This window comes from Curcuma longa, chromosome 21 (genome assembly GCF_044706935.1).
Source record: "Curcuma longa cultivar G26 ecotype Majalengka, Jawa Barat chromosome 21, ITB_CL_G26_1.1, whole genome shotgun sequence".
Lineage (NCBI taxonomy): Eukaryota > Viridiplantae > Streptophyta > Magnoliopsida > Zingiberales > Zingiberaceae > Curcuma > Curcuma longa.
Window position 1 is genome coordinate 1,737,774 of NC_133881.1, and position 24,735 is coordinate 1,762,508.

General features: G+C 38.0%; 4 protein-coding genes across 5 annotated transcripts; 1 reads left to right on the forward strand and 3 right to left on the reverse strand.

Moving 5' to 3' along the window:
• Positions 1 to 3,159: 3,159 nt before the first annotated feature.
• Positions 3,160 to 4,528, reverse strand: LOC141814466 (putative kinase-like protein TMKL1). The gene is made up of 2 exons (XM_074702427.1): positions 4,036 to 4,528; positions 3,160 to 3,749 (listed from the first exon to the last, which is right to left on the reverse strand). Exons 1-2 carry the CDS (start codon positions 4,526 to 4,528, stop codon positions 3,160 to 3,162), a joined length of 1,083 nt encoding a protein of 360 aa, XP_074558528.1.
• A 4,537-nt stretch (positions 4,529 to 9,065) lies between these two features.
• LOC141814380 (homeobox-leucine zipper protein HAT4-like) lies at positions 9,066 to 10,406 on the forward strand. Its single transcript, XM_074702334.1, has 3 exons — positions 9,066 to 9,293; positions 9,373 to 9,725; positions 9,828 to 10,406. The coding sequence occupies exons 1-3, from the start codon at positions 9,161 to 9,163 to the stop codon at positions 10,245 to 10,247; spliced, it is 906 nt and encodes a 301-aa protein (XP_074558435.1). The 5' UTR covers positions 9,066 to 9,160; the 3' UTR covers positions 10,248 to 10,406.
• A 1,594-nt stretch (positions 10,407 to 12,000) lies between these two features.
• LOC141814381 (large ribosomal subunit protein uL3-like) lies at positions 12,001 to 16,095 on the reverse strand. 2 transcript variants are annotated; one of them, XM_074702335.1, is made up of 6 exons: positions 16,065 to 16,095; positions 15,607 to 15,700; positions 14,688 to 14,798; positions 13,988 to 14,292; positions 12,614 to 13,023; positions 12,001 to 12,406 (listed from the first exon to the last, which is right to left on the reverse strand). In XM_074702335.1, exons 2-6 carry the CDS (start codon positions 15,689 to 15,691, stop codon positions 12,148 to 12,150), a joined length of 1,170 nt encoding a protein of 389 aa, XP_074558436.1. In that variant the 5' UTR covers positions 15,692 to 15,700; positions 16,065 to 16,095; the 3' UTR covers positions 12,001 to 12,147. The 2 variants fall into 2 exon arrangements, with proteins under 2 accessions (XP_074558436.1, XP_074558437.1); XM_074702336.1 differs by lacking the exon at positions 16,065 to 16,095 and adding an exon at positions 15,967 to 16,039.
• A 454-nt stretch (positions 16,096 to 16,549) lies between these two features.
• LOC141814383 (uncharacterized) lies at positions 16,550 to 23,774 on the reverse strand. The gene is made up of 9 exons (XM_074702337.1): positions 23,654 to 23,774; positions 21,369 to 21,429; positions 19,115 to 19,241; positions 18,760 to 18,946; positions 17,947 to 18,075; positions 17,788 to 17,837; positions 17,603 to 17,700; positions 17,248 to 17,535; positions 16,550 to 17,174 (listed from the first exon to the last, which is right to left on the reverse strand). Exons 2-9 carry the CDS (start codon positions 21,414 to 21,416, stop codon positions 16,686 to 16,688), a joined length of 1,416 nt encoding a protein of 471 aa, XP_074558438.1. The 5' UTR covers positions 21,417 to 21,429; positions 23,654 to 23,774; the 3' UTR covers positions 16,550 to 16,685.
• Between the last annotated feature and the right edge of the window lie 961 nt (positions 23,775 to 24,735).

Here is a 24,735-nt window from a genome sequence, read left to right on the forward strand (position 1 = left end):
AACCATCTCATATATAATGATCGAAGCCTACACATGCCCGAAAAGACTCAAGGGCCCTTTTTAGGAGTGGAGTGCATGCTCTATAACATAACTTCATTTTATTCATTTAGTCAGCATAATAAGACACGAAACTCCTTCAGTACACAGAACTAAAGTTCTATAATCTAAGTGTTACATTTATTATCTAGTTAATTTAATATCAATAATAAAACAACTCCTTAACCTTTTAGTATAAATGTTGCATCCATTATCTTTTAAATTTTAATATAAGTGTAAACGCATCCCCTCTTAGAGCGCAGAGTCAAAACCCTATAGTTTAATTCATTTATTATCTTATTAATTAGTATAATTAATTAGATAATTTAATTTGTCATGGTTCTTAAAGGGAATAAGATAGATATCGACTAAGAATATAAAAAGGACAAACAATATGAAAGAAGATTGTGAAGCAACAAGAGTAAGAATAAGATCATATAAAGCATTCTATTTCTAGTGATTTCATAATTATATTTACTTTCACAAACTTAATTATGCATAAGGTAAATGTAACAAAACAAGTAAGAAAACCCTACCCCAATTGATGAACTCCACTTTGACAATTTACCAACCAATGCAACCATAGCATACTCATAACTCAGTCTCATACACGAGCTGTCACCAATTAAAACTTTCTCTAGACAAGCTTCCATCGATCTATAGCCAAGATCCAAGAGACCTAAAGTGGGCCGTTAAATAGGTTACGGAACAAAGAAATGATCGATTAAATAAATGGCCCTAAACTAATGTCCTTATAAAAGAAAATCAGAATTTATCAAAAGTACCTCCAATCAAACCAACCATCACCCCCAATGGATGTCGCGGTCGACAACCATCTCCATTCCTCGTCGGCATCCTTGGAGGAGAGGAGAAAGTCTCTGCAACCAACAATTTAATGTTGTGATCCAACTAACACAGGGCCTTATCGAGTGGTGGCAAAGTTACAGGACAAACCTCATCAAAAGGGCATGGATTCCTGCGACCAATGGCGGCAAAGATAGAGCTACAACCATGGAGGCTAACAATTCAATAGGTGTGGGCATGCTCTATAAAGAACAACAAAGTTTGCAACATCAAGCGACAATAATATTTGTTGAGAAGACAGCAACAAGGATCACTTTGCTGGTTGCAATCGAGAGCATCGTACTCTAGCCGAGGGAGAGCTCGAGAAAGAAAAGATCGAAGAGGAGACGGAGACTTGACGAAATCAACTTTCGGCGGTAGCGGCGGCGGCCAGGAGACAGCGGTCGGACGGCAATGGCACGGCGGCGGCGACCACAAGGGCCCATGGTAGGGCACTGGATTAAGGAAAAAGGAAGATGAATTAAAAAAATAAATAAATAAATAAATAAATCACAGCAAAGAGACGATCTGTACGGAGGGGGAGAAAGTTGCTATTTTCAATTTAGTCCATATATTTCAAAAAAATGCAACAAGTTTCCTAAATATTTTCATAGGTAAAAATGAGCGCTTAAAAAAAAGAGAATAAACTTTGGAGGTCAAAATTAAATTTTCTTTTCAAATATAATTTTCATTCCATATATGACATCATATTATTTTATACATGAATTGTCACAAGCTTTTCGTTTCTTTGGTGGTTACTCATTTTCCATTATAAAATTTAAATATTTTAAGTTTTGTTGCAACAAACTGTAGCTAATATTCTTTCTTTCTTTTTTTATTGAACTGCAACTTCATCAAAGAAGCATTGTTCAGATTTGTCAGTCATTTTGATACAATCTATAAAAAATTTTATTGATCATTAGAGTAAATTAAAAAATACAGATGAATCATGAAGGGTGTTTATCCCACCTCTTATTACCCCGGAGATTATTATTAACTATTTTCATCATCTTGGTAGGAGAAGGATTCCAATTCTATCTAATCACATTTACTGATTCGAACAGTGTTAGTTTTTGAAGGTGTCAGAGAAGTCGAGGGGAAATAAACATCAACTCCCAGAGGATTTTCAACAAACTAAAATTTAGACAATTTCTGAACAAAATCTGTGTTGCAAAATAATATTCTCAAGCAATACAATTTATCAATATATATGACTAATGTAAAAGAACTAAATTTCCAACCACCAACATTCTCTAGCTGAATAATCTTAATTTGCCACGACTTTACATGCAGTAATTTTACTGTAACCTACTTGATATCTGCCGTTGTGCCACAGGGTGTTTGATATTCAAGGCCTGTCAATTGGAATGCATTGTTAGATCACCTACTTGTCAACCAGATAAGCATGATTGGGATAACACTCAGTCAAAGAACCATTAGATTAACTTGAATATGTGCTTGGGAATAGTGACAAGCAGTTCTGATGATATATAAAGAGAGTCACTGTTGCATGTGTACATGACTGCTTCACGTGAGCTGATGAATGAAGTGGAGTTGATGGTCCAGTCAAATCTGTATCAAGTAACAGGGAATCTCTGCAAAGCTCCTGCTTTTTCCTCATAGCATGCAGTAAGACAATGATGCAACACTTCAAAAAGCTCCTGCTTAGAGACAAAAGCTGAACCCTTGAATTATGTTATTCTTTCTACCCAAATATGCAGAATTCTCGAGTGCCTTTTTGTGGAGTTATCCCTAGCAACTAAAGAAATGATTCTTTGTTGCAGCAGCCACTGAGCAGCTCGATAACGTGCACAAACACTTGAAGGCTTCATTGACCAATCAATGCAGCCTCCTTAACTGGTTGGTCTGAACAAAAGTCAGTCAGCAGTGTAATGTTATTGGACTCTGTTGTCATCTGCAAGTATACAGCTCATCTTGTCCTGCAAAATGAGCCCACGGTTCCAATTCTTGCATTTAAAGAGCTGTAGGCTCTGGGTCCATCTTTCACTGTAAAATTTCAGATACATGTTCAGAACTCAGTTTGCAAATCTTATAGGCCATGCCTGTATCTCTTGAGGTGGACTGGAGTGTGGAGACCACGTCCCAAGATAAAGTGACACAGACCAGTCGCTATTTCAATCAATGAAGGATTTTACCATTTCTTCGGGGCACTATGAACAAGTCTGCTGTTTGAAGCAATGAAAGATCCTGCCCTTTTCTTCACGGCACCATGAACGACCACTTGCTTCGAAACAATAGATTGCATTGCTATATTGAGGATCAGTTAACAATGTCTTCGAGCCGAGCGATGACGAGCTTGATATCTGGTCTACCAGAAGGCTGAGAGGAGCAGCAAGCCATTGCCAATTGGAACAACATCAAGACACCTTGTTCATTGGTGGAGTTTTGAACTACGCTATGGTTAAGCAGCTCAGGGTTGAAAACATCTGAGACTCTGTGCTCAAGAGCTAAATTTAGCAGAGAACTCGGCAAATGAAATTCTTTGGAGTGTAAGAATTTGCTGTTGTCGACAGGATCCTTTTGAGTGAGCATCTCCAGGAGGATCACGCCGAAGCTATAGATGTCGGTTTCTTTGCTGACATCTCTCACCTTGACCAGCTCGGGGGCTTTATATCCCTGAGCTGCAGAGGCTTCGAGCATCTCCTGCGCCGCCGGGGGATTCAAGATGAGGTGCAAGCCGAAATCCGAGAGGCGAGGCAGGTAATCGACATCGATCAAAATGTTGTTGCTCTTGAGGTTACCGTGCACAATAGGCTTCTCCAGTCCCGTGTGGAGATGATCCAATCCCTTGGCAATGCCGATAGATATCCTGTAAATGATATCCCATCGGTGTGCTTCTGCTACACCAGCTGTAGATTATACAATTCAGTTAGTCCTTGGAACAGATTGATAAAAAAAAAAAGAACTTTAGTGATCACAATTTTGTTCCTCGTATTTATCAGGGAAAACAAACAGATCGTAAACGACAACATGAAATGAGACAATTTAGAAGGACAATTTGGCCAGTAAAATTTGAAATGACGAAATAGCAGACAAAAAGAAGGAATTTAGACGGTTAAAATTGCTATTTTCTATTGTGAACAACAGATCACCATTCCCCCTTCAATCTGGAAAAAAAAAACACAACAAACTCACCTCTCAAGAGCTGCTTCAGAGACCCCGCGGCGTAGAAGGGATGCACCAAGAGCTTCTCTCCTCGCGGCCCGACGTACATCGCCCGCAGCGGTACCACGTTGGGGTGCCGTATCGCCCCCAGCGCCCTGACCGCCGGCACCACTTCCTCAGTCCGCGCCAAGCAAGCAGGCCGCACAAAGCGAAGCAACACCACCGCGCCGCTCTGCTCGATGCTGGCCCTGTACAGCGTCCCGTAGCCCGATTTCGCCACAACCTCCCCCGGCGCGTCCAAGATGTCATGCACAGTCAAGCTCTCTCCCCCGGCGAACTTCATGAGGTCCTCCGACTCCAAATCTCCGGCCGGACCGCCGATCTCACCGCCGGCCTCCGAGGACTCGCTTTTGCTCCGGAAAATCATTCTTTTACAGAGGAGGAAACACAATGCGACCAAAATCAGCGGAAGGAAGGAGCAGAGAAAACCTAAGAGGAGCTTGATCTCAAAGCTTTTCTCCATGTCAGGCGTTCCAACTCCGATCTAGCAACCAGAAACTGAGGCATTCAGCATTTTTGGTGAAATTTGAAGGGAAACGTGGGAGGTCGATGGGAATCGGTTTGGGGATCGAGGAGGTTGGAGGAAGTTTAAAAGGAGACAGACAACAGAAGTGAGATGATGGTGAGGGCAGCATCTTCAACGAGTAACGTGGATAGTAATGAGTGGTGGGTTGACGTGAATCGTGTTTCGTGGCTGCTCTTCCGGGTGGAGGAGATCCGCAGGCGCGATGATGTGGAGTTAAAATTAAGGGCGTCTTTGTATTTATTTATTTTTAATAATTTAAATATTCTATTTTAATCCGCATACTAAATATTTATTTATATATATATATATATATATAATATAATTCCTATTTCTCGTCATAAACCATACTGGTCAGTCCACAAACATTTATGAGCATCACTAAAGTTTATTTTCCTACGTGTCATTATTTGAATTAGTCCAATTTTCCGCATCTACTTTTTTCAACTCATAATTAAACCTGCATCACGAGTATAAGTGGGCTACACGTTGCTTGTAGCTTTGAAATAATTGTAGCAATAATGCCAATTAATTGCTTAAGTGTGGCAAATTTTATTATGTGCTCGCCTTTAATATCACCCCAGACTATGATGCAACGGTAAGATATTTAGTAATTACTCAAATATTTATGAGTCAATTCTTAATTATTGGCGCATTGTAGATTAATTTTTTTTCATCAAAAAATAATCCTAAAATATTAACCGTAGGTGTTTCATTCATGCTTCCCGTTTTAATTTGTTGATTGATAAAAAAAATTTGATAGGATACGATAGACACTTAGCTTCTTTAATATTGCACTAATCAATTTTATTATTATTATTGTAGATTTATAATAATTAATCTAAAAATAGAGTTTCAAAGTCAATGTTATAATTTAATGTAGTAACATTTTTATTGTATATAAATTTATAAAAAATAAAACAATTATTCCCATTAGTCAAACTAAAAAACATTCTCCTTTCGTTCACACCACTTTGGTATAACTTGGTGGTTGGCTATAGACATTAATAAATAAGAAAATAAATAAATATATATATAATGTACATATAATCGCTTGGTATGAGTCGATAGTTGGTGGATGGCTGACTTTTGTATACGTATTAAAATATTTTTTATATATATCTTAAATTAATCAAGATATTTAATTAATTAGTATCATGCGGTTGTTAATCAAATAAATAAATAAGTTTAGGGCAAGCATCGATATCGCTGCCTTGAGCTCTCTTATTATTATTATTATTATTATTATTATTATTATTTGTGTAGTTAATTGATGGTCGAAACTAATAAATTTGTGATTATGTGATAAGAAAATGATGTTAGGATTTGATATAATTGAGTTAACATTAATGAAATTTGAACCGAGCATATTGACGAAATTTTAGAAGGCCCAATAATATATATCGTTCAATGATTAGTGGGCTCGTAGACAATGTGGGCCGGGGTGTGTTCCGACTCTATTGGGCTTTGCTTCGGATGACTTTCTTCGATTTTTTTAAATAATATTTTTAGTTAAAATCCTTAAATGACTATTATTAATATTTGCTCATATTTCTTAATTTCTCCTCAGTCGACATAGTGTCCTGCTTGTCTTGATTATTATTAACTAGTTGTGCCCCACGTTCTTTGGAGAAAAAGGATCGCCAAGTACATGCACGTTATTAAAGGTGCGTGCGTAGTGATTCCAATCTTAAGTACTGTATTTTTTTTTTAAAAAAAAATACGATCCTATCTATCAAGAATCTTTAAAATTGCTTCCGGAACGTAATTGAGTTGTTGATTTCGAGGTTCGAATCTTGACAAAGCCGAGACAATAGTCTACTTTATCGTGGTCAACTGTAACTTTTCGATTTATCTCCTCACAGATGATCGTAGGATCGACCGTATGGGATCGTTAGAGTGGCAGATTCTATTTTTTTAACAAGAGAAAAGAATTTTTAAAATTTTTAGATATATAATTAATAATTATAAAAATATCTAAATAGATCATTTACATATAAATAAATTAATAATTATATATATATAATCGACGCTTAACATCTTAATAATATTATTACTTATATAAATTTCAATTAAATAGTAATTTAACTATTATTCTAGTATGATAATATTTAATAATATATATATTTTTATATCATGATTATAAAATTTTTATTAACACGGTAATAATAATTATTATATTTAATCTCGATAATATTCTTTTAGTATATAAGATGATCAAATTTAAAAGCTAAAAAAAGTAGTTAAGAAGTTATTAAATCTTTTGATTTGAAGAAAATAATCTTTTAAAGACTTCCACATAATAACAAACAATGGCCATTAAAAATTTTGCCATTTTGGAAAAAGTAAATCAATAAAATATTATTAATAAAAACTAATTAAAAAATAATTAAACAAAGTTGAAAAAAAAGGAAAATAAAAAAGATTAAAAATCTTTTAAGCCTCCCAAAAAATTTAAATGATACTTTTTTATTTGAAATTGAACAGTTAAGAGTAAATCTTATAATTAATTATAGATCTTTGAACTAATTTTGATTTGATAAATTATAAATTTCATAGTTTAATCTGAGTTAAAAGTTACGACCTCTCAAAACCTCTATCAATCACGTTTTAAATTTGCTTTAATCCAGTCAATCCTATTTCGATCTTGCTCCGATTTTATCGTAAAAATTGATTCTGCATAATCCAGGATCAATTTGTGCTTTAGTATGGTAGGATCATGAGATCTTGATTTTACAAACATGATCCGAAATTAGCTCGAGGATTAATTAGCAATCAATTAGTGCATTTAATTTAGTGGATAATAAGTATTTGGCAGACACCTTGGGCACTTAATTATGGTTAATCAATAGATTATCTCTCTAATTACGAAGTGCACGAGGTGTGTGAGCTGGATTATCCAGCGGCACGTGCTCGTAATAATAATAATTATAATCACATGGACGTTGCCTCGCAATTAAACCATTTCCGCTACATTTTTTTCTCTGCTAAAGCTTTAAAATAAAATAAAATTAGAATCAATCGGCTCCGCTCGATGAAACCCTTCTGCCCGCCGCTCGACGGACGAGATTGGATCCGATCAGCGAGTGGCGAAGAATCATTGGAGGAATGATTCGAAGCCAATCAGTTCATATAATTATTGCTGCATGATTGTAACGGTTGGAAGATACCGCTCCGTTACACGTACAACTCAGCAGATGCGCCTTGGATTCCCGTGCCCCCAGCGGGCGGTCGCGATCCGACGAGCCCGTCCATCCGACGGCCGACGTCTCAGGCGAATTGGTTATTCGTGGGATTGGACTTTGCTGTTGGAGAGAAGCGAGCAAAGCCACGAGGAGACTCCGAGAATGATACGAACAGATTTCCTTTTATCAATAAAGGTAAAGAAAAAAAGAAATCACGACCGTCGGTTAGACCGCACGTGCGCGTGTTGGGTCGTACGACAGCCTAGCTGTCCTCGCGGTGGTGTCACATGCGCCGGGGCACGAAGCTACCGGAATGGCCCGACCTTTTTGCTCGAATTACGATGGCGCCACGGATGGCTCGGGCGGAGTTAGTGCGAATCGGGCGGGGGTAAAATGGGAAGAGGAGGCCGCGTGGGGGTTGGACCACGTGCGGGCCACATGGGGGAGAGGGACGTGGCGTTTTTTTCATTTGGGAAAGTAGAGAGAGAGAGAGAGGGGACACGTGGGACAAGTTAACATGCGATGGTGGGGAGCAGAATTAATCATTAGCACGCCTCCGCGACATTATGCCGGCTTTTAAATTCCCAGGTTCGAAGGGAAGAAAAAGAAAGAGGGATGGGAACATGACGGAGCTTCTTTTGAATAAATATTATATATATATATATATATATATATTTCACATCGCTGTTAATGAAAGTTAAACGCTGTTGGGAGCTCTGACAATTTCAGTGGGACGATTAATGTCGAATAATAAATGGCAAGTCGTAACTGCAAACTGATTAATCGGTAGTTGGCGGGGAGTGGTGGGATGGATGGCCAATGATAGATGCAGTGATGATGGTGGGGGCCGCGCGATGCTGTTCTCAGAGGGACATAATGATGAGCGCCATTGCATGAATGGGGGACATTGAATATTGTGTAGGACGCCATGTCGTATCGCCATCACAGTGTGTAATAATTGCACAACTCGGGCAATGATACATGCATCGCCTACCACCATACCCATGTATCCATGCCAATCGTCATCATGCTCTCCATGCCATGCCATGCCATGCCATGCCATGGGTCAAAGGAAAAGCCACCGGTCAAAGGAAAAGTCGCCGGTACAAATCGACGGCGATAAGGCAGAGTGAGGCACGGGTTTTGCGTGAAGTCGGAAGGGTAACTAACCATGGTTAGGGAAAAGCATGTGTGGTTAGGATAGACACAGAGCATGACACATTAATCATGAAATCTCACCGACTATATATATGAATGCCGTTCTCGCGTTTCGCTTCAGGAGGGCCGAGTGAGAAAAGTGAGGAGAAAATCAAAAAGGAAGAGGAAGTACCAAAGAGATCGGATCGATCGAGAAAGCTAAATCGGTCAGGAAGGGAGGAGGAGGAGGATGCTGAGGAAGGAGGATTTAGGGCTTAGCCTTAGTTTGAGCTCATCCGGTTACCAGCAGCAGCCGGCGCCGGCGTTCCCTTGCCTCCGCGGCAACCACTGGGCTCGTCTTCTTTCGGGGGACTCGTCTGAAGGTATGTACGGAACTAGTTATTTAGATCTGGTCAATAATGGCGCCGATCTTGAAGATGAGATATTGGTTTGGTCTTGCAGAGAAGAGATCGGCGGTGGTGTCGACGGAGGCGGCGCGGCCAGCGCTGCCGCTGCTGCGAGGGATCGACGTGAATCGGGCGCCGGGGGAGAGGGACGTCGTCAGCGAAGAGGACGCGGGGGCGTCGTCGCCCAACAGCACGCTCTCGAGCGTCAGCGGGAAGAGGGCGGAGCGCGACAGTGGTCACCATGGACTCGGCGATCAGGAGCTTCTAGAAGCCGATCGGTCCTGCTCGCGCGACGGGATCAGCGACGAGGAGGATGGCGGGGACGGCTCTCGCAAGAAGCTCCGGCTCTCCAAGGACCAGTCGGCTGTCCTGGAGGAGAGCTTCAAGGAGCACAACACCCTCAATCCCGTAAGATCCTCTCCCCTCTCCTCCGATCCCTAATTCCTTCATTCCGCCATCATCGTTGATCCTCTAAATCACGGACTTAGTCGAATCTGGTTTTGATGGCAGAAGCAAAAGATGGCCCTGGCGAAGCAGCTAAACCTGAGGCCGAGACAAGTGGAGGTGTGGTTCCAGAACCGGAGGGCGAGGACGAAACTGAAGCAGACGGAGGTGGACTGCGAGTTCCTGAGGCGGTGCTGCGAGACGCTGACGGAGGAGAACCGGAGGCTACAGAAGGAAGTGCAGGAGCTTAGAGCCCTGAAGCTGTCGCCGCAGCTGTACATGCACATGACTCCGCCCACCACGCTCACCATGTGCCCTTCCTGCGAGCGCGTCTCCAACTCTAACTCCGCCGCCACCGCTTCCCCTTCTTCTGCGACGCCGGTGCCGGAGCACCACCAACAGTTCGTCCTCAGCCAGCGGCAGATCCCCTCGCCGTGGGCGCCCGGGCCGCTCCGGCCCTTTCTGGAAGCTTCTGGGCAGCGTTAGCTAATTAAAGCGTCATTTAGTTAAACAGATCTGATCGATGCTTAATTAGCGAGCGAGTGGAGAGGGCTTTGTGGTTGTACGATTGCGATGGCGATGGATTCAAAGGGGGAATTCAAATTTGGTACGAGATATTAAAATTCGAATCCATTCTATAATAAATTTTTAAATACCAAAATAAAAAAGTACGTACACGCACATTGATTGAACATATGCATACACAAACTAAACTTAAGATAAAAAAAAACAATTACATGAAAAATTCCTCCTCTCTTCTTTTTTCCTGAAGTAATTACGTAAATAAGTTTTTTATTTAAAAAATATTAAAATTTTAAAATGAAAAAGTTGAGAAATCAATTAACATGCCGACAAAACAAAGACAATGAAGCTCTGTATTTTTAACACGCAAGTCAAGTCAAGCTTCACGTGTATCCGACAACTTTTAAATTGCTGTGTTCCTAAGCTTATGCTCTTTTAATTATCAATTGTTCAGGTTAATATTTAAATATAAATTAAGGATGCGCATTGACTAAAAGTGGTGGGATCTCGGCGGCCCACCGTAACATGGGAAGCAAAAGCTGGGACTTAGCTCCCAAATTATTGATTTATGATTATAAAACTCAATACTTTTTTTTTTTTTTTTTTTTTGTCTAGCCTCTTTCTTTACTTCTAACACAGTGCTTCGATGTTGGAAAAAGAAAGAGGGCGAGAGCAGAGACTCACGTGAGTAGGTCTAGTGTTAAAAATGGGTGCTACAACTTGATGTTTTTTTTAAAAGCGAAAATGGATGCTTCTTTATTTTTAAATTATGATGTTCTATTTTAATTTTTTTTATCAAAAACATATTATATTTTATTATTTTGTCATATATATTTATTTAAATATCTTTTAATATTATTATTTTTCATTTAATTTTCATATTATCAATTATAATTTTATAACTGTTGTCCATTCAATTCACTATGATAGCAATTAAGAAATCAATAATTTCATAATTACTATAACTATAAATAATTATTATAATTATAATAGTTATTATTTCGTAACTTTTATAACTATAATTATTTATGCAATTTTGAAATCATAATTACTATAATATGATTTTATTTTAATAGATCAAAGAGTATTTGTGATTTTTATGGGATGGACCACCTTTGATAAAAAAAAAATCAAAATGAAAAGCCTATTTCATGATTTGGAAATAAAAAGATCCCATTCTGGTTTTTATCTTACATTCCCCTGAAACCATTTCGAATACGTCCCCAAAATTCATTAAAAAAAAACATGTAACTTAGCGTATAACATTAGAAACTTGCCATACATAGTTATTACTTATTATCTAAAAATATATAAAACACTAGATGCAATCGAGGCTCACCCAAAAGCCAGTAGAGACAGAAACCAAAATTGCTGCAAAAATCATTGGATTGCTTAAACTGAAGCTGAAGAACTCCAACTGCAGAAAAGGACACATCGAATTGAACAAGCTGGCAATGTTGGCAGAAACAACAGGTTCAATCAGTAGGATTGCAATCATAGGTAGCAATCTCTTCAACGTTGCTTTTTTAGCCCCCACAAAAGGCCATGCAGTTAAAGAAGAGATCTGGTCACAGGAGGTTTGTAGCAACAGACGAATGAATGAACAGTTGAACAAAATGCCTTATGCTTTCGTGGCCCAATGAAAAAATTGTCAAGTTACGCATCCAGATACACACACTGATTAGGTAGCGAAATCAAAGTTTGAGTCTTCATGGGAAACTGCATAAGCATGCAAAAACCAAGAGTTCATGCAAAACTTTATATGGAACAGAATAGAATAACTCAATATAAGCAGGAATAGTCAATCTCTATAACAGGACCAAGTCTCGGACTACACTGACTTTTAGGCATCCTGAAAGATAAATTAAGCCTTGAGTTTGCCATAGAATTTCTGCTTCTCCTGAGTAGTCTGGAAACGGCCATGTCCAAACTTGGATGAGGTATCGATAAACTTCAGCTTGATCTCCTCGAGGGCCACACGAGAAGTCTGCTTCAGAAGGGATTGGCGAAGAGTAACCACTCTCTTCTTTGGGCCCACACAACAACCCTTGATCATAATATAGTCTTCTTTCACAATACCGTAGTGAGGGAAACCGCCCATAGGTGTAATGTCCTTCTCAGTTCTGTAGAAATACACAGAAAGGTAATTGATCAGAATGGAATGAGCTTAGTAGTGGTTTTAATAGATTTGCCAAAGTGGAGATGGTGATCAGAAACAACTAAGAAAACCATGGTTGTAAAATGACTACAAAAAGATTTGCTAGCTTATCATTGAACAAGAATACTATAGATGATTGTCAAACAAATGATAAGTGGATTTAAGAAATTACCTGTCAAACTCAGTCATAGCGGTATGTGTTTCATCTCCAGAGTTACCAAGCTTGTATATCTTCTTGTTCATTTCAGTACGATGATGGTAGCCATTCTGTCCAGCACGTGCAACAGTATAAGATACTCTCGCAGGATGCCAAGCACCAATACAGGCAACCTTGCGCAACCCCCTGTGTGTCTTGCGTGGAAGGCGAGTGACACCCCAACGAGTGACGACACCTTCATAACCTTTACCTTTGGTTACACCAATAATATCAATCATCTCATCCTTTTGGAAGACGGCATCAATTGGGACTTGCTTTTCAAAAAACCTGTATGCAAAATCAACCTTCTGTGATACAGTTCCTCCGTTAACCTGGATCTCCATCAGGTGGGCTTTTTTCTGTTTCAGACCCTTCATCTTCCTTATCTGTAGGACAAAAGCAGACAGAAGCATGAGTCGATCCTGGTAAATGAATAATAAGCCAATGATTTTGGAAAATAATACTCAAAATAACTAATTTTTTGGAAGAAAGTAATACTTAAAGGTGGACATAGTACTGGATGAGTATTGGTATTGGTAATTCCATATGGTGGTTAATTTGAATTACACCAAACATAATGCTACCTAGGAACTGAAACAAGGTTACAAGTATTCTTAGAGTCCATCTTTCAGAGACAACAAGGGCAGGCCCATACTTAACAGCCAATTCTTAATGAGTTGAGTTGGCAAATTCCTACAAGCAAAAACTTGATAACTATTGCACTACAAAAAATTCATATGGAAAGGAAATTTCTCCCTAATCCATATTAAAACAAGGCACGTTCCTCCCAAGAATGACATTGTCACTGGAATTGGATGAAATTAACTAACAAGCATGCCAATTGTTACTCAAACTACTCATGAAGACCATTGGAATGATAAACTCCAACGGGTAGCAAAATCTGATTTGAACAATCTTTATGCTGTGTTTAAGCAAGCTGGCAAAAAAAAAGAAAAAAAGTGGAAAACATGGCAGTTTAACAAGTGTTCTAGTTCAGTGGTTAATATGTTCAAATCAGAGCAAATATATATGGAAAAAAATTTCAAATCTCCAAATGGGATCAACTAAATGGTTAAGGCTGCTCAGGTTTTTTTTTTCAAGTTATCAGGGTCTGAAAAGTCATCAATTTTTTGGCTTAACCAAGAAAAGTATGGGACCCAGTTCCAGGTTGGCCAATAAAACACTTGCATTTTGTATTAACAAACTTCTGTCAACATCATTTCTAACCACAATATATACAATGAATGATCATGGCTGAGGGTTTTCTAATCATTTCAACTAGCAAAACAGTTGAAATTATCACAAACTACTTGATCAACTGAAAAGAGTACCATTATCTTTCAGATTTACCTGTGTATGAGCCAGAACACGGATAACAGATGCATATTTCTTCATCTTTTCTAGCTGTGCTTGAATCTCTTTCTTTCCCTCATCACTGTCATACTTCATAGAGTACTTTTTGAAAGCCGTTTTCTTGCTCTTGTACCAGTTCTTATAGAATCTCCTCCTGACTTCCTCACTTAAATGCTGAGCCCAAACAGTATTAAGTGAACGAAGACCATGTGGCGTCTTCACATAAGCAACAAGCCCCACAACAACCATTGGTGGAGTCTCTATAATAGTCACTGCCTCACATGTTTCCTTCTTGTGAAGTTCTACAAGCAATAAGAATTTATGTTTAACAGATGAATTTCATATTTAAAATCATAAAATGTATACTAAAAGGTTGACATAACTTTGTCTTATAAAACTTGACAAGCCATTAAAAAAAGAAACTAAGGTGCAAGAAACAAAAAATTACAAAAAGATACTTATCTCCTTTGCATTGTAAATTTGTAATTGATATATCAATTTCAAATTCAACAAAGATGGGCATCAGATAAACATGTTCAATTTTGGCATAATAAAACATAACAAGGAAGCAAACTTTCCAGTTTGTAGATATGCATATATTTACAGAATTCATAATATTGCAACAATTTCAGATTAATCTCTGCGTCAAAGTTCAATTTCCAAATGTGGAAGATTTGACAATTTGATAAACACATACTTGATCCTGGTTTCTCCACCTCACGCACAATGTGGGTCATTCCTGCCTTGTAACCAAGGAATGCAGTCAACTTGCAGGGCTTTGTGGGATCATCCTTTGGAAAAGACTTCACTGCATTCATAAATCACCCATAAAATTGAGAGAAAATTGGACCACATGAAAAATATTTAACCCAGAACGAAAAGAGAAACATCAGTAATTTAACTACAACAAGCAAAAAGCCAAAGCACTAGCACTTATGATGTTTAGCAGTCAAGTTGAAACTACAAACGAGCTAAAAATAGAAAAGTATGATCCAGAGGATGCGTACTACATCTACATAATAAAAGTTTAGTCTTACAAAATAAATATTAGAATATGATTAAATATATGATTGTCAGACAAGCATCAGTCTCAATTTACCATATGAGCTCTTCATGATTAGAATCAATAGTTCAACAATACCTAATTTCTTTACAATCTGGAATAGATGTGAGTTAAGTTACATCCATACAAAGTCTAAGTGCATTCAAAATTGTCGTGGTACTAGATGTGCCAATAATGAGTTTGCTGTTTTCCAGGTGAAATATAATTGATTTCTCTTTTCTTAAAATTGCTAAAAGCTCATTCAACAAGGAAAATAGAATAGATACTTGAGGTGAAAGTGTTGACTTAGCTTCAGAATGTTAAGTACACAAATAGTTTGAATCACTATATACTAGATTTTCAAAAGCTTTAGAAAAAAGAGCAGAACTGAGAACAAAGCTCAAATCTCCATCTGGTCTGGATTATAAATCTAACGAACTAGAAATATAATAGTTTAATATACGTACACTAATTATTGAAAGCAAGCAATACAGAGTGACATGAAGCCAGATAATTACGCTGCCTAATTAAAATGGACGGAAACATAAACAAAATGATAGTTTCTACTTGTTACCTTTTCCACGGTGACGCGATGCACGCTTACGAGGGAGAAATCCGAGTGATCCATGCCTTGGGTGCTCAAATTTCCGGTGAGACATCTTCCTTACCTACCATCGTCAGAAGCCAAATCAATACTCGAATGTGAAGGAAGAAAATACGATGATTTCAAGCAAGCACGAGAGATTGAAAAGAAAAAATAGCAACAAAAAAATTGAGGCTTTATCAACAATCTAACTAGTTAAAATTAAATTGTTTCCAATCTATTCAGTTTAAAGAAAACCAGAAACGAAACCGCACTCGGGGGGGGGGGGGGAAAAGCATCGAAATGCTTGGCAAAACAAAAACAAAAACAAACCAATCCACTTCCGTCTACCTTATTGTAACCAGAGAAGGCAAACCCAGGTGCAGATCAAGAACGAAGACGAAAAACAATGGCAACGCAAAACTTTTACGCAGGATCGGGTTCCTCACCTCTAACGACGAGCAGGCGGCTGAAGACCTGGCAGCGTGGCTCAAAAACCCTAGGGGGCGTTTATAAAGCGGCGGAGGTAGCGTTATGACCAAAAAGCCCTCCAAATTTTGAGAATTCCCAGGTGAGTTTACGGGTCAGGTCGGACTCTAGTTGGAAGCAATTGAGACCCGAATCCGCTTTTCGAGTGAACGGATCAGTATAACCAAAGTCCGAGGGGTATTGAAAGAAAAAGCCCTAGAGAAAGCTACTCCATGTTTGTTTAAAGATGAAAAAGTTCAAGGGATATTGAGTTGATTACGACAAAATAAGACTTGCAGAAGAGGATAAAGGTTCGAATCTTGATAAAATCGAACAATACCATTCTCCTTCATAACTAACTGTAATTTCTCGATTTACCTTCTTACATATGATCGTAGAATCGACCGTGTAAAAGAAAAGATTTCAAAGAAAAAGATGAAAAAATATCACCTTAACTTTTGTCACTTTATATTATAAAGAAAATAAAAAGAAAGAAGGGAAAAAAAAAGAAACGTATGGTAAAATTGGGTGTTAAATAACTACAAACACTTGAGTGAGATTTACAATTTGCAGGCACAATTCCTCGCCCATGGTGGTCACCTTTACTCATCTTTGTTAGTAAGGTCATGCGTTCTCTTGTGTGCAACCTCCACAAGCAGTGTTAGAAGGGCTTCGCAGACTTTAGATGCATCTGTTTCGACAGGTTCGTTCTTCGAGGACGAGTACACCATCCATGCATGGTCAAGCTTCTCATCCGGCCGAACCACAACGGAACCAGGAACCTCAGCATCTCTTCTCGTCACGAGGCCGTCGCTTTTCTCCCCGTATCTCACCTGCAACAGTTGAGCACAGGCAGCCATGGCAGCTCCGAGCGGCATGACCACTGGAAGCTTGGTGGGCTGGCCGTCGGCGAGGGGCATGATGATGGGAAGCTCAGCGTGCGCCACTGGGGAAAGCGTAGCGAGGACACCAGGCTTGATTCCTGCTTCTGTGTGGAAGGAAACGAGAGGAAGTTCCTGCGGCAATGGGGTTTTCCTTAAAAACTCTTTCCTGCGCTCGTACGTCAGATCTTCTAGTGCCTGTAGATCACCCTGCATGCACCAAAAGACTAAGTAAGCTGGAGCAGAAGATGCATCTAGCATCTTGAGGATGGTTAGAGCGCACCTTGAGGATTTTGCATATCAAAGTTTCCGTGATTTTTCGCAGACTGACATAGTCTCCGAGCTGGCCGTCGCGCAAAATATCAGAAGCAATTGGGCTTCCTCCATAAGGACTCTGGGCTAATGCCAGTCCAGCAACCTTGTCCTTCAACTCCGACCAGTACAGAGATAAAGCAGCTGCAGCATCAACTCCACCCTTACTGTGCCCAAGAAGCAGCACCCGCTTCCTTGAGCCCCAGAAGATTTCTTCTATGTACTGCTTTATCTCTCTCGCATTTTTTTCGACAGAAGCCTGCTAGGAGATATCATTAGAACATCTTGGATAAAAGTTAAAACCTGCAATGTACACAGACAATTACCTCGCTGTGAATCTTCGCGATGTGGCAAGTTAGCCCCATCTTCGAAAAGTATTGTTTTGTACTGACAAAGTACAGGGGTCCATGGTTGCTGAAAAGGCCTGTCAGAATGATACTTCATGAGACGGGAAACTGAAACATGAGCACAAGACAAAACAAGAATTGTTTCTCCACCTTTAAAGGAATACCTGGAACCAATAAGTAAACTACAGAGTTTGGCAACTTGTGCTCGTTATTCCTAACAAGGACAGGCATAAGATACATTACACAACATTTTGCAAAGAGTTCTGATACAATATATGGGGTTAGTTCTCCAATCCCAATGGATGGAGCTTGGATTAACCAACCTTATACTCTCTTGGATCTCCCGAAAACGTCTGGTTCCATCTTCAACTGGAGGCATGTCTGTAGCTCGTTGTAGCCATCCTATGTCATCTGCTGAACCACGAACAGTTTTCCTTGCCCGTTCTATAAGGCTGCAGATACCATGATTGCACATGTAATGTACAAAAAATTGTAAACGTTGCATGTGATCATAGTTTTTTCTTGACACGAGCATAATTTTGGGTTTAATGTTCAAAGCAAAAAATGACTGAAATGAAGATGCACATAATTTGAAGATAATATAATAGAGAAAACGATGCTAAGAAGCAATTCATCATGACCGCTAGATCATTAGTTTGTATTTCATATGTAGTCCTGCATCTAAAACCTCCAATGATGCTTTTGCAAAACTGCCATATATAAAAAGAAAAGTAGCGAGAAATGCACTATTCTTATGTTTCCTGTTATTTTATCAAGTGACATCCTAAGATACTCTTCACGTTTACTTCAGAGGCCAGCCTTGAAACCCATGGTGTGACCTGGGCTATAGGGTTGAAAACGTGAAAGCAGCCGCTTAGCTGGAAATAGAATAGCATGGACTAATACCACTGAGAGCCGCATAAAATGGTTAAATACCATATTCCATGATACCTAGACAATCAAGGTCTCAACCATCAAAACCAATGGAACATGAAACTTAAAAACAACGGCTCTACTACAGCGACAGTAGATTTCCTACATATATGAAAATATCATTTTCAGATAAATTTCCTTATCAGTGATGCATTTGTTATGACCTGAAGATAGTGAAAGCTTAGTCTTTCAAGTGATCATACCCTTTGAACACTGAAGATCCATTTTGCAAAATGCGGTTTGACACCAATGGTTCATTTCTTCCCTGAGATGAACTCGCACCCATCTCCTCTATTGTGGATGAAGAAGTGCTGTCATCATCAGATGGCCTGTGTTCTTGTGTAGGAGAAAGAGTTTTTAATTCCTGCCCTTCTTCAAGCTCAACATCACCTGCACAAAGGGCAACCAAATGTCATATGTAACCGATTGAAAATTAGAACAATCAGCTATCAGTCATTTGTGCACTGTAACTAATGAAATTTGATGAAGAATGAATCAGTTAGGGCATTGGTTGAGAAAGCATTGCTGAGAGGTGACTCAAATTTTAATGAAACTAACCAGCAGAACCAACAAAGCAACTTGTAAAGTATGTTGTTGTTTGTGCAAGATAAGAAGCTGCATTATTGAGGGCTGGAATGGAAGTAAACAACTGAAGCCCTTCAGATGATGAATAATCATCATGCACCTGGGAGAAGTAAATTTTCTCATAAGTTTGAGACATGTCAAATAATAATCACAAATATTAATTCTCCATATCATTTATTTGTTCATCCCAATGGAACTAAAATAAGAAACTTCAGCTGAGTAATCTCACCAAAAAAGCAGTAAATCCAAAGAAGGAATCACAAGAGAGGAAAGAAGAATACACAAAATGTAATCACAAGTAATATAAGTCACTGGCACTTCAATGTACCAAAGCAGCATGACTTATAGCCACATACAACTAGCAAAACTACATGTCATGAAAAATGAATAAACAGTTAAAAGTTTCGATGCATTAGACATTTCTTTGTAAAATATTGAAATAGATCAATATTCATCCCACATTAATGTATCAGAAAATTCTATGATCAAAGACAAAAAATAAAAAGAAAAACTGACCTCAGCTGCAATGTGGGTTCAATTTATTCAACCCTAGATTTGTTGTCTAAACAATAAAAAGAAAAAAAAATACTGCAAACCCATCTCATGTTAATGCATTTCCACTATTATCTCGTGATCATTTATTTGTTTGAAGTGTTAGATCATTGATGCAAGTAAATTATCAAAACAAATAAATGTATGTTGTATGTCATTGTTCCCTTAGATCAGAAAAAATGGAGGAAAATTTCATTTTCTCAAAGTTCTAAAGTGAGATTATTTTTGTGAATTGCTGTATTACCCTTGCCAATTTTTAAACATTGATAATGCTTCCTTAAATGATTTATGCTCACTAAGAAATAATATATTTTAAGTTCAGATCTTTGGGGTTCACTTCATGCCAATTAATGCAGTAGATGCACCATGAGGAAGCATTTGGCTACAAATACATGGTACATCTACTTGGTAAGAGAGGTAGGAAAAAGATGGAACATTCACCTAGTAGAGAAGATGAAAGACATGATAAAGAGGTGTGTTGAGACATAGCTGTGACCAAACAACAAACTCTTGTAATATTTTCAATCATCACATCGTGAAATAAACAAAACAATATTGCTTAAAAAAATACTAAACTATAAACATTGCCAGAGTTGATATGAACATGGAAAGGATACAAAACTCATCCACTTAATACATGACTGATACATTTGCCTTCAATACAAATGTCTACTCGGCCTCTAAAAAACTAGACCTCCTAAAAAATAAGACTAAATATGGCACCTCCAAATAAAGAAAAAATGAAAATCCTCAGAACTAGAAACACCAAATAGAGCACCTCAAGTTCATTGTCATGAAGATATAACTATGTTTTCCCAAACCTAGACTCCACTAACCCTATTCCTCCTAACAGTTCATATTTCTTCATATTTGTGATGTCTCATACTACTTCTGACTCATTAATAACTTACAAACTGATTACAAATAAACATAAAAGGTAGTCCAGTGTACAAAGTTCCCACTTATATAGTGTCCCGGGGAAGGGTCTATTGTACGCAACCTTACATTGTATTGCAAGAGGTTGTTTTCACAACTCAAATATGTGACCACCAGATTACACGACAATAATTTTACCATTGCGCCAAAGCTCCTTTTTAGATTACAAATAAACATGCACCACATCAAATTGCTCCACGACAATATGATTTTACACAAGCCCACACAAAAACATGAAATGCAAGATGCATAACTGCTAGCAAATATTTTTAAATGATATATTCTAAAGATAAAAACAAGTCCAAAATAGAAGGTGAATTTTATTTTATGCTCTAATAACTGGTTAATCCATTTGCAAATTCTATCCAACCAATTTAAAGCATGATCCTTTTGTTTGCAAATTCTTATAAATTTAAACTGCTAAAATTTTCCAACATTAAGTAGTACAAACACAAACTTTTGAGAACCGATTTTACAGATGAACTAAGCAAAATTTCATGTTGCAGTCACACACAAAGACTGTATGGATGTCTAAAGAATTCAAATTACACGTTGAGGAGAATGAAGCACCATGGTCAAAATCAAATGGCTGGAATCACTCATTCAAGGTAATAGATCATCTTGATCAAACCAGTAAATAACTCAAAATAGGAGCAAAATGAGATACAAAATCCTGCATTGGGGTCTTCACAGATGTAAATGCAAAGTTCATAAGATAACACTCACAAATATTCCTCACCATCAAAGTTGAAGTTGACTCCCTCCATCCAGAGGACCTTCCTTCCATGGTTGAAATAATCCTACATTCATTATATTATTGTAAATGATACTCTATTTCTCACAAAGCATATTCATTAAGGTGTGTAGACAATGAAACACATTTCCAGCAAACTAGTGAAATTCATCTCCCCAACCCAAAATTTATGTTTCTCAGAGATTCATTTGGTACTCTATGCAATAAATAATAAAACACCAAATGACACATATGAGCTAAACCATAAAATGGGCCATATAAAACCATTCACTATATTGTAGGTTTGCATCGTGTCTTCTGCATATTCTTCTTAAGTTCCAAACTAACTAGAAATAAGAGAATCATACAAATATAACTTATATAATAGAAAAATAATCAAGGATTATTTAAATTAAAGAACAAGAAGTTATTGCAAAAAAAAGTTTTAGATATTTTAATCTATTAGTAAATAATGAGATAAGATATCATTTACAATATAAACAGTAAGTGGGTAAGATGAAAAGAGGTTTTGTAGTCTTATATAATCCTTGTGCACCCCTTAGGCTAAAATAAATTTTTTGTAAGACTAATACAGGTATTAATGGACCATGCTTGGGCCGAACAAGGCTCGGACCCATTAGGATCTTTTTCCTATGTTGAGCTAAACCTAGAATTGGAAAAAAATGGGTCATCCTCGACATATACCATACCTCCCATCTCCCACCAAGATGCAGGAAAGTGGTCATCCTCACTCCTTACTGACCGGTGCGGATCGTGCACCTTAGACTCATAAAGATGATATTTGGGAATTTTAGGTTAAAGTTTTAAACATTATGTCATTTTGGTTGGTATAGTTGAGACAACTCATTTGATAGGGCAACTGAAATTGGCATGATCTTAGAATAAATGAATTGATAGAGATATATGCCAAACATTCGTCTCCTCCTTTGCCCATGAGATTGAAGCAATATAGTCAACACAAAATGGAGCTCAATTCATCATCTTCTTCTCACATAAAATCCATCACAGAGAGATAGCTACTATAGTAAGCAAGACCAGAGGCAACATCAATGAGAGAGATGCAACAACAAGCGAGAATGTTAAATCTCCATTTTGTTGCTCCTACACCTATTCCTCCGAGAAGGAAACTAGAGTTACTTCTTGTGTTGATCGCACCATGTTTGCACAGTGACATGGCACTGTCCGTGGCATAAAACAAGATTTTATATTGTCATCGAGATATACTTATTGATATTTTGATTACAAAGAAATGAAAATAAAAACAATGATATAGTCATGTAATTCACACAAGTGCGGCTCTAAGAGCTCGATGTTAAAATGAGTGAAAAGATGTTAAGAAAAAGATTTTAACATGTTTAAGTACAACTACTTAGATAAATAAGAAAAACACATCAAAGAAGGCCCTACATCTTATATGTAAGCAATGTCTAAAATGTGTAAGATATTACTAAAGATAATATGTGTCATAGTGCTCGATGACATTATAAGATCTACAGAGATGCATAGTTTTCATTAGTGCTCTTTCTATTACAATCCAAATAAAATGAATTTGAAAAATGTTTAATTATTTCGTTCACTGACTCCAAAACCTTAAATTGCCCATAAAAGAGCTCAATTTGAACTTTTATAGATTTGATACTCCCCTATTATGTGAGAACTGATGTTATATACACGAGCCCAACAGGCTGAAAATCAACAGAAGACAAATTCTATTACATTTATACACGTTAAAATTGTTTGTATGATCACTTGTACCAAACTTAACCTATTAAGAAAGGGAACAGACCATAGTCTTATTATCTTAATAAAAATGCCAAGTTTATCTAAATTTCAAAAATTCCTCAATGGTTTGATTCCTACCCTATCAGAAGAACACAAATACTTAAAACAAATTTTTTTTTTTGCGTTAACGCTAGCACATAGACTATTCTATCTCTAGCTCTGTCTGCCTCTGCAATATCAATCATAAATCAAAAATCTCCGATATGCTTCATTTCTACTTTCAGCCTTCTTCTCGTGTTGAAATCTGGTATCCAGCATTCTCTCTCTGCTTCCATGCCTGACTGGTTTGAGCAAACAAATTTTTCCTTCAAAATTTTCAAATGCTCCAGACTTATTAAAGGAAAGATAAAACCATATCTGGGATTTACAAAAAATTAAACAACGATGACGAGAAGAGATTTCCTGTCTCCCAATCAGTCCTTCCATTGCCCCGTTTAAATTCCCTAACATTAAAAAGAAGAAGAAAACCGAATCGAAACAAAGCGTACCTTGTCGGCGAGATCGGTAGACAAAATCCCGCGAGAAGCAGATCAGAGATAGGATCGCAGCTCCTAAGCACGAGGGCGATCGATCGGAAGTTAAAACGGAATCCCGTTCGTCGACGTTACTTAAAACGAAGGCCAACTCCTCTCCTTATCCCACATCACCCGGATCGTCTCTTCGTCGGCAGACGGAGGGACCAAAAGCGCTCGCCTCTCTTATTTGAGGTAAACAATCGTGTAGCTGCGACAGAAGTAGGTGTTCGCTTTTTTTTCCTTAGCCGTGAAGCCGTGGACCGGTAGACCGGTCAAATAAGCAAGCAAATCAAACCGCTCCGGTCAGGGACTCAATGGAAAATAACGAAAACACGAAGCGGTTTCCTCTAAAAAAGTCCTGTGCGCTTAGATGGATAAACAAAAGGTCTGGAAGAATTAATAGATGAATTCGATAAGTCAACTGATAAATTTAATGTTGTCAGATCAGTTTTTCTAAAACTTTTGAATTCAGTTTGACAAACAAATCTAAAACTTCATTCATTGAAGCAACTAAGGTTAATTCTCTTTGGATGAATTACGAATATAACCGTCAATTTAAATTAGGCCCGTACGGGTTGGTCTGTCCCATCAAATAATTTAGGCAGATTGGATTGAAATTTTATCAACCCATATTAAAGATGGGTTTAGATGGGTTGTCCCACCTAGGCCCGCGACCCGCGTGGGTTGGCCCGCGACGGGCTTGGATTGACCCGCGAGATTGAGAAAGTTTATTTATTTATTTTAAATTTTAAAATTAAAATAGAAAACTTAATGAATTAGTGTGTTTAATCCATTTAAATTACAATTCAAGTTTAAAAATTATAATTCAAATTTAAAAATTTCAACTTAATCAATTTAAATTATAATTAAAATTTAAAATTTTTAAATTTTTTTTATTTTTTAATAGGCTCGCGGGTTGACCCGCTTAACCCACGATCCGCATTGAGTTGAGTTGGAGATTTCGTAATCCATCCAATTGGTGGGTCGATCCGCTCCGTCCCGCCATATAATGGACCCGTTATGGGTTGGCCCGCTCCGTCGTGAGTTGGCCCGTT

Bases quoted from the DNA above. Each gene is read 5' to 3' on its own strand.
- LOC141814381 (XM_074702335.1), bottom strand. From the start codon at position 15,691: ATGTCTCACCGGAAATTTGAGCACCCAAGGCATGGATCACTCGGATTT. The intron at 14,799-15,606 runs GTAACAAGTAGA...TTATGAATGCAG, and splicing joins ATCGCGTCACCGTGGAAAAG to TGAAGTCTTTTCCAAAGGAT. The intron at 13,024-13,987 runs GTAAATCTGAAA...TTTGTCCTACAG, and splicing joins GTGTTCTGGCTCATACACAG to ATAAGGAAGATGAAGGGTCT.
- LOC141814380 (XM_074702334.1), top strand. From the start codon at position 9,161: ATGCTGAGGAAGGAGGATTTAGGGCTTAGCCTTAGTTTGAGCTCATCC. The intron at 9,294-9,372 runs GTATGTACGGAA...TTGGTCTTGCAG, and splicing joins TTCGGGGGACTCGTCTGAAG to AGAAGAGATCGGCGGTGGTG. The intron at 9,726-9,827 runs GTAAGATCCTCT...TTTTGATGGCAG, and splicing joins AGCACAACACCCTCAATCCC to AAGCAAAAGATGGCCCTGGC.
- LOC141814383 (XM_074702337.1), bottom strand. From the start codon at position 21,416: ATGGAAGGAAGGTCCTCTGGATGGAGGGAGTCAACTTCAACTTTGATG. The intron at 18,947-19,114 runs GTTAGTTTCATT...CCCTTTGTGCAG, and splicing joins TTGCTTTGTTGGTTCTGCTG to GTGATGTTGAGCTTGAAGAA. The intron at 17,701-17,787 runs GTATTCCTTTAA...TCATTCTGACAG, and splicing joins AGTTTACTTATTGGTTCCAG to GCCTTTTCAGCAACCATGGA.
- LOC141814466 (XM_074702427.1), bottom strand. From the start codon at position 4,528: ATGGAGAAAAGCTTTGAGATCAAGCTCCTCTTAGGTTTTCTCTGCTCC. The intron at 3,750-4,035 runs GTGAGTTTGTTG...TATAATCTACAG, and splicing joins TCTGAAGCAGCTCTTGAGAG to CTGGTGTAGCAGAAGCACAC.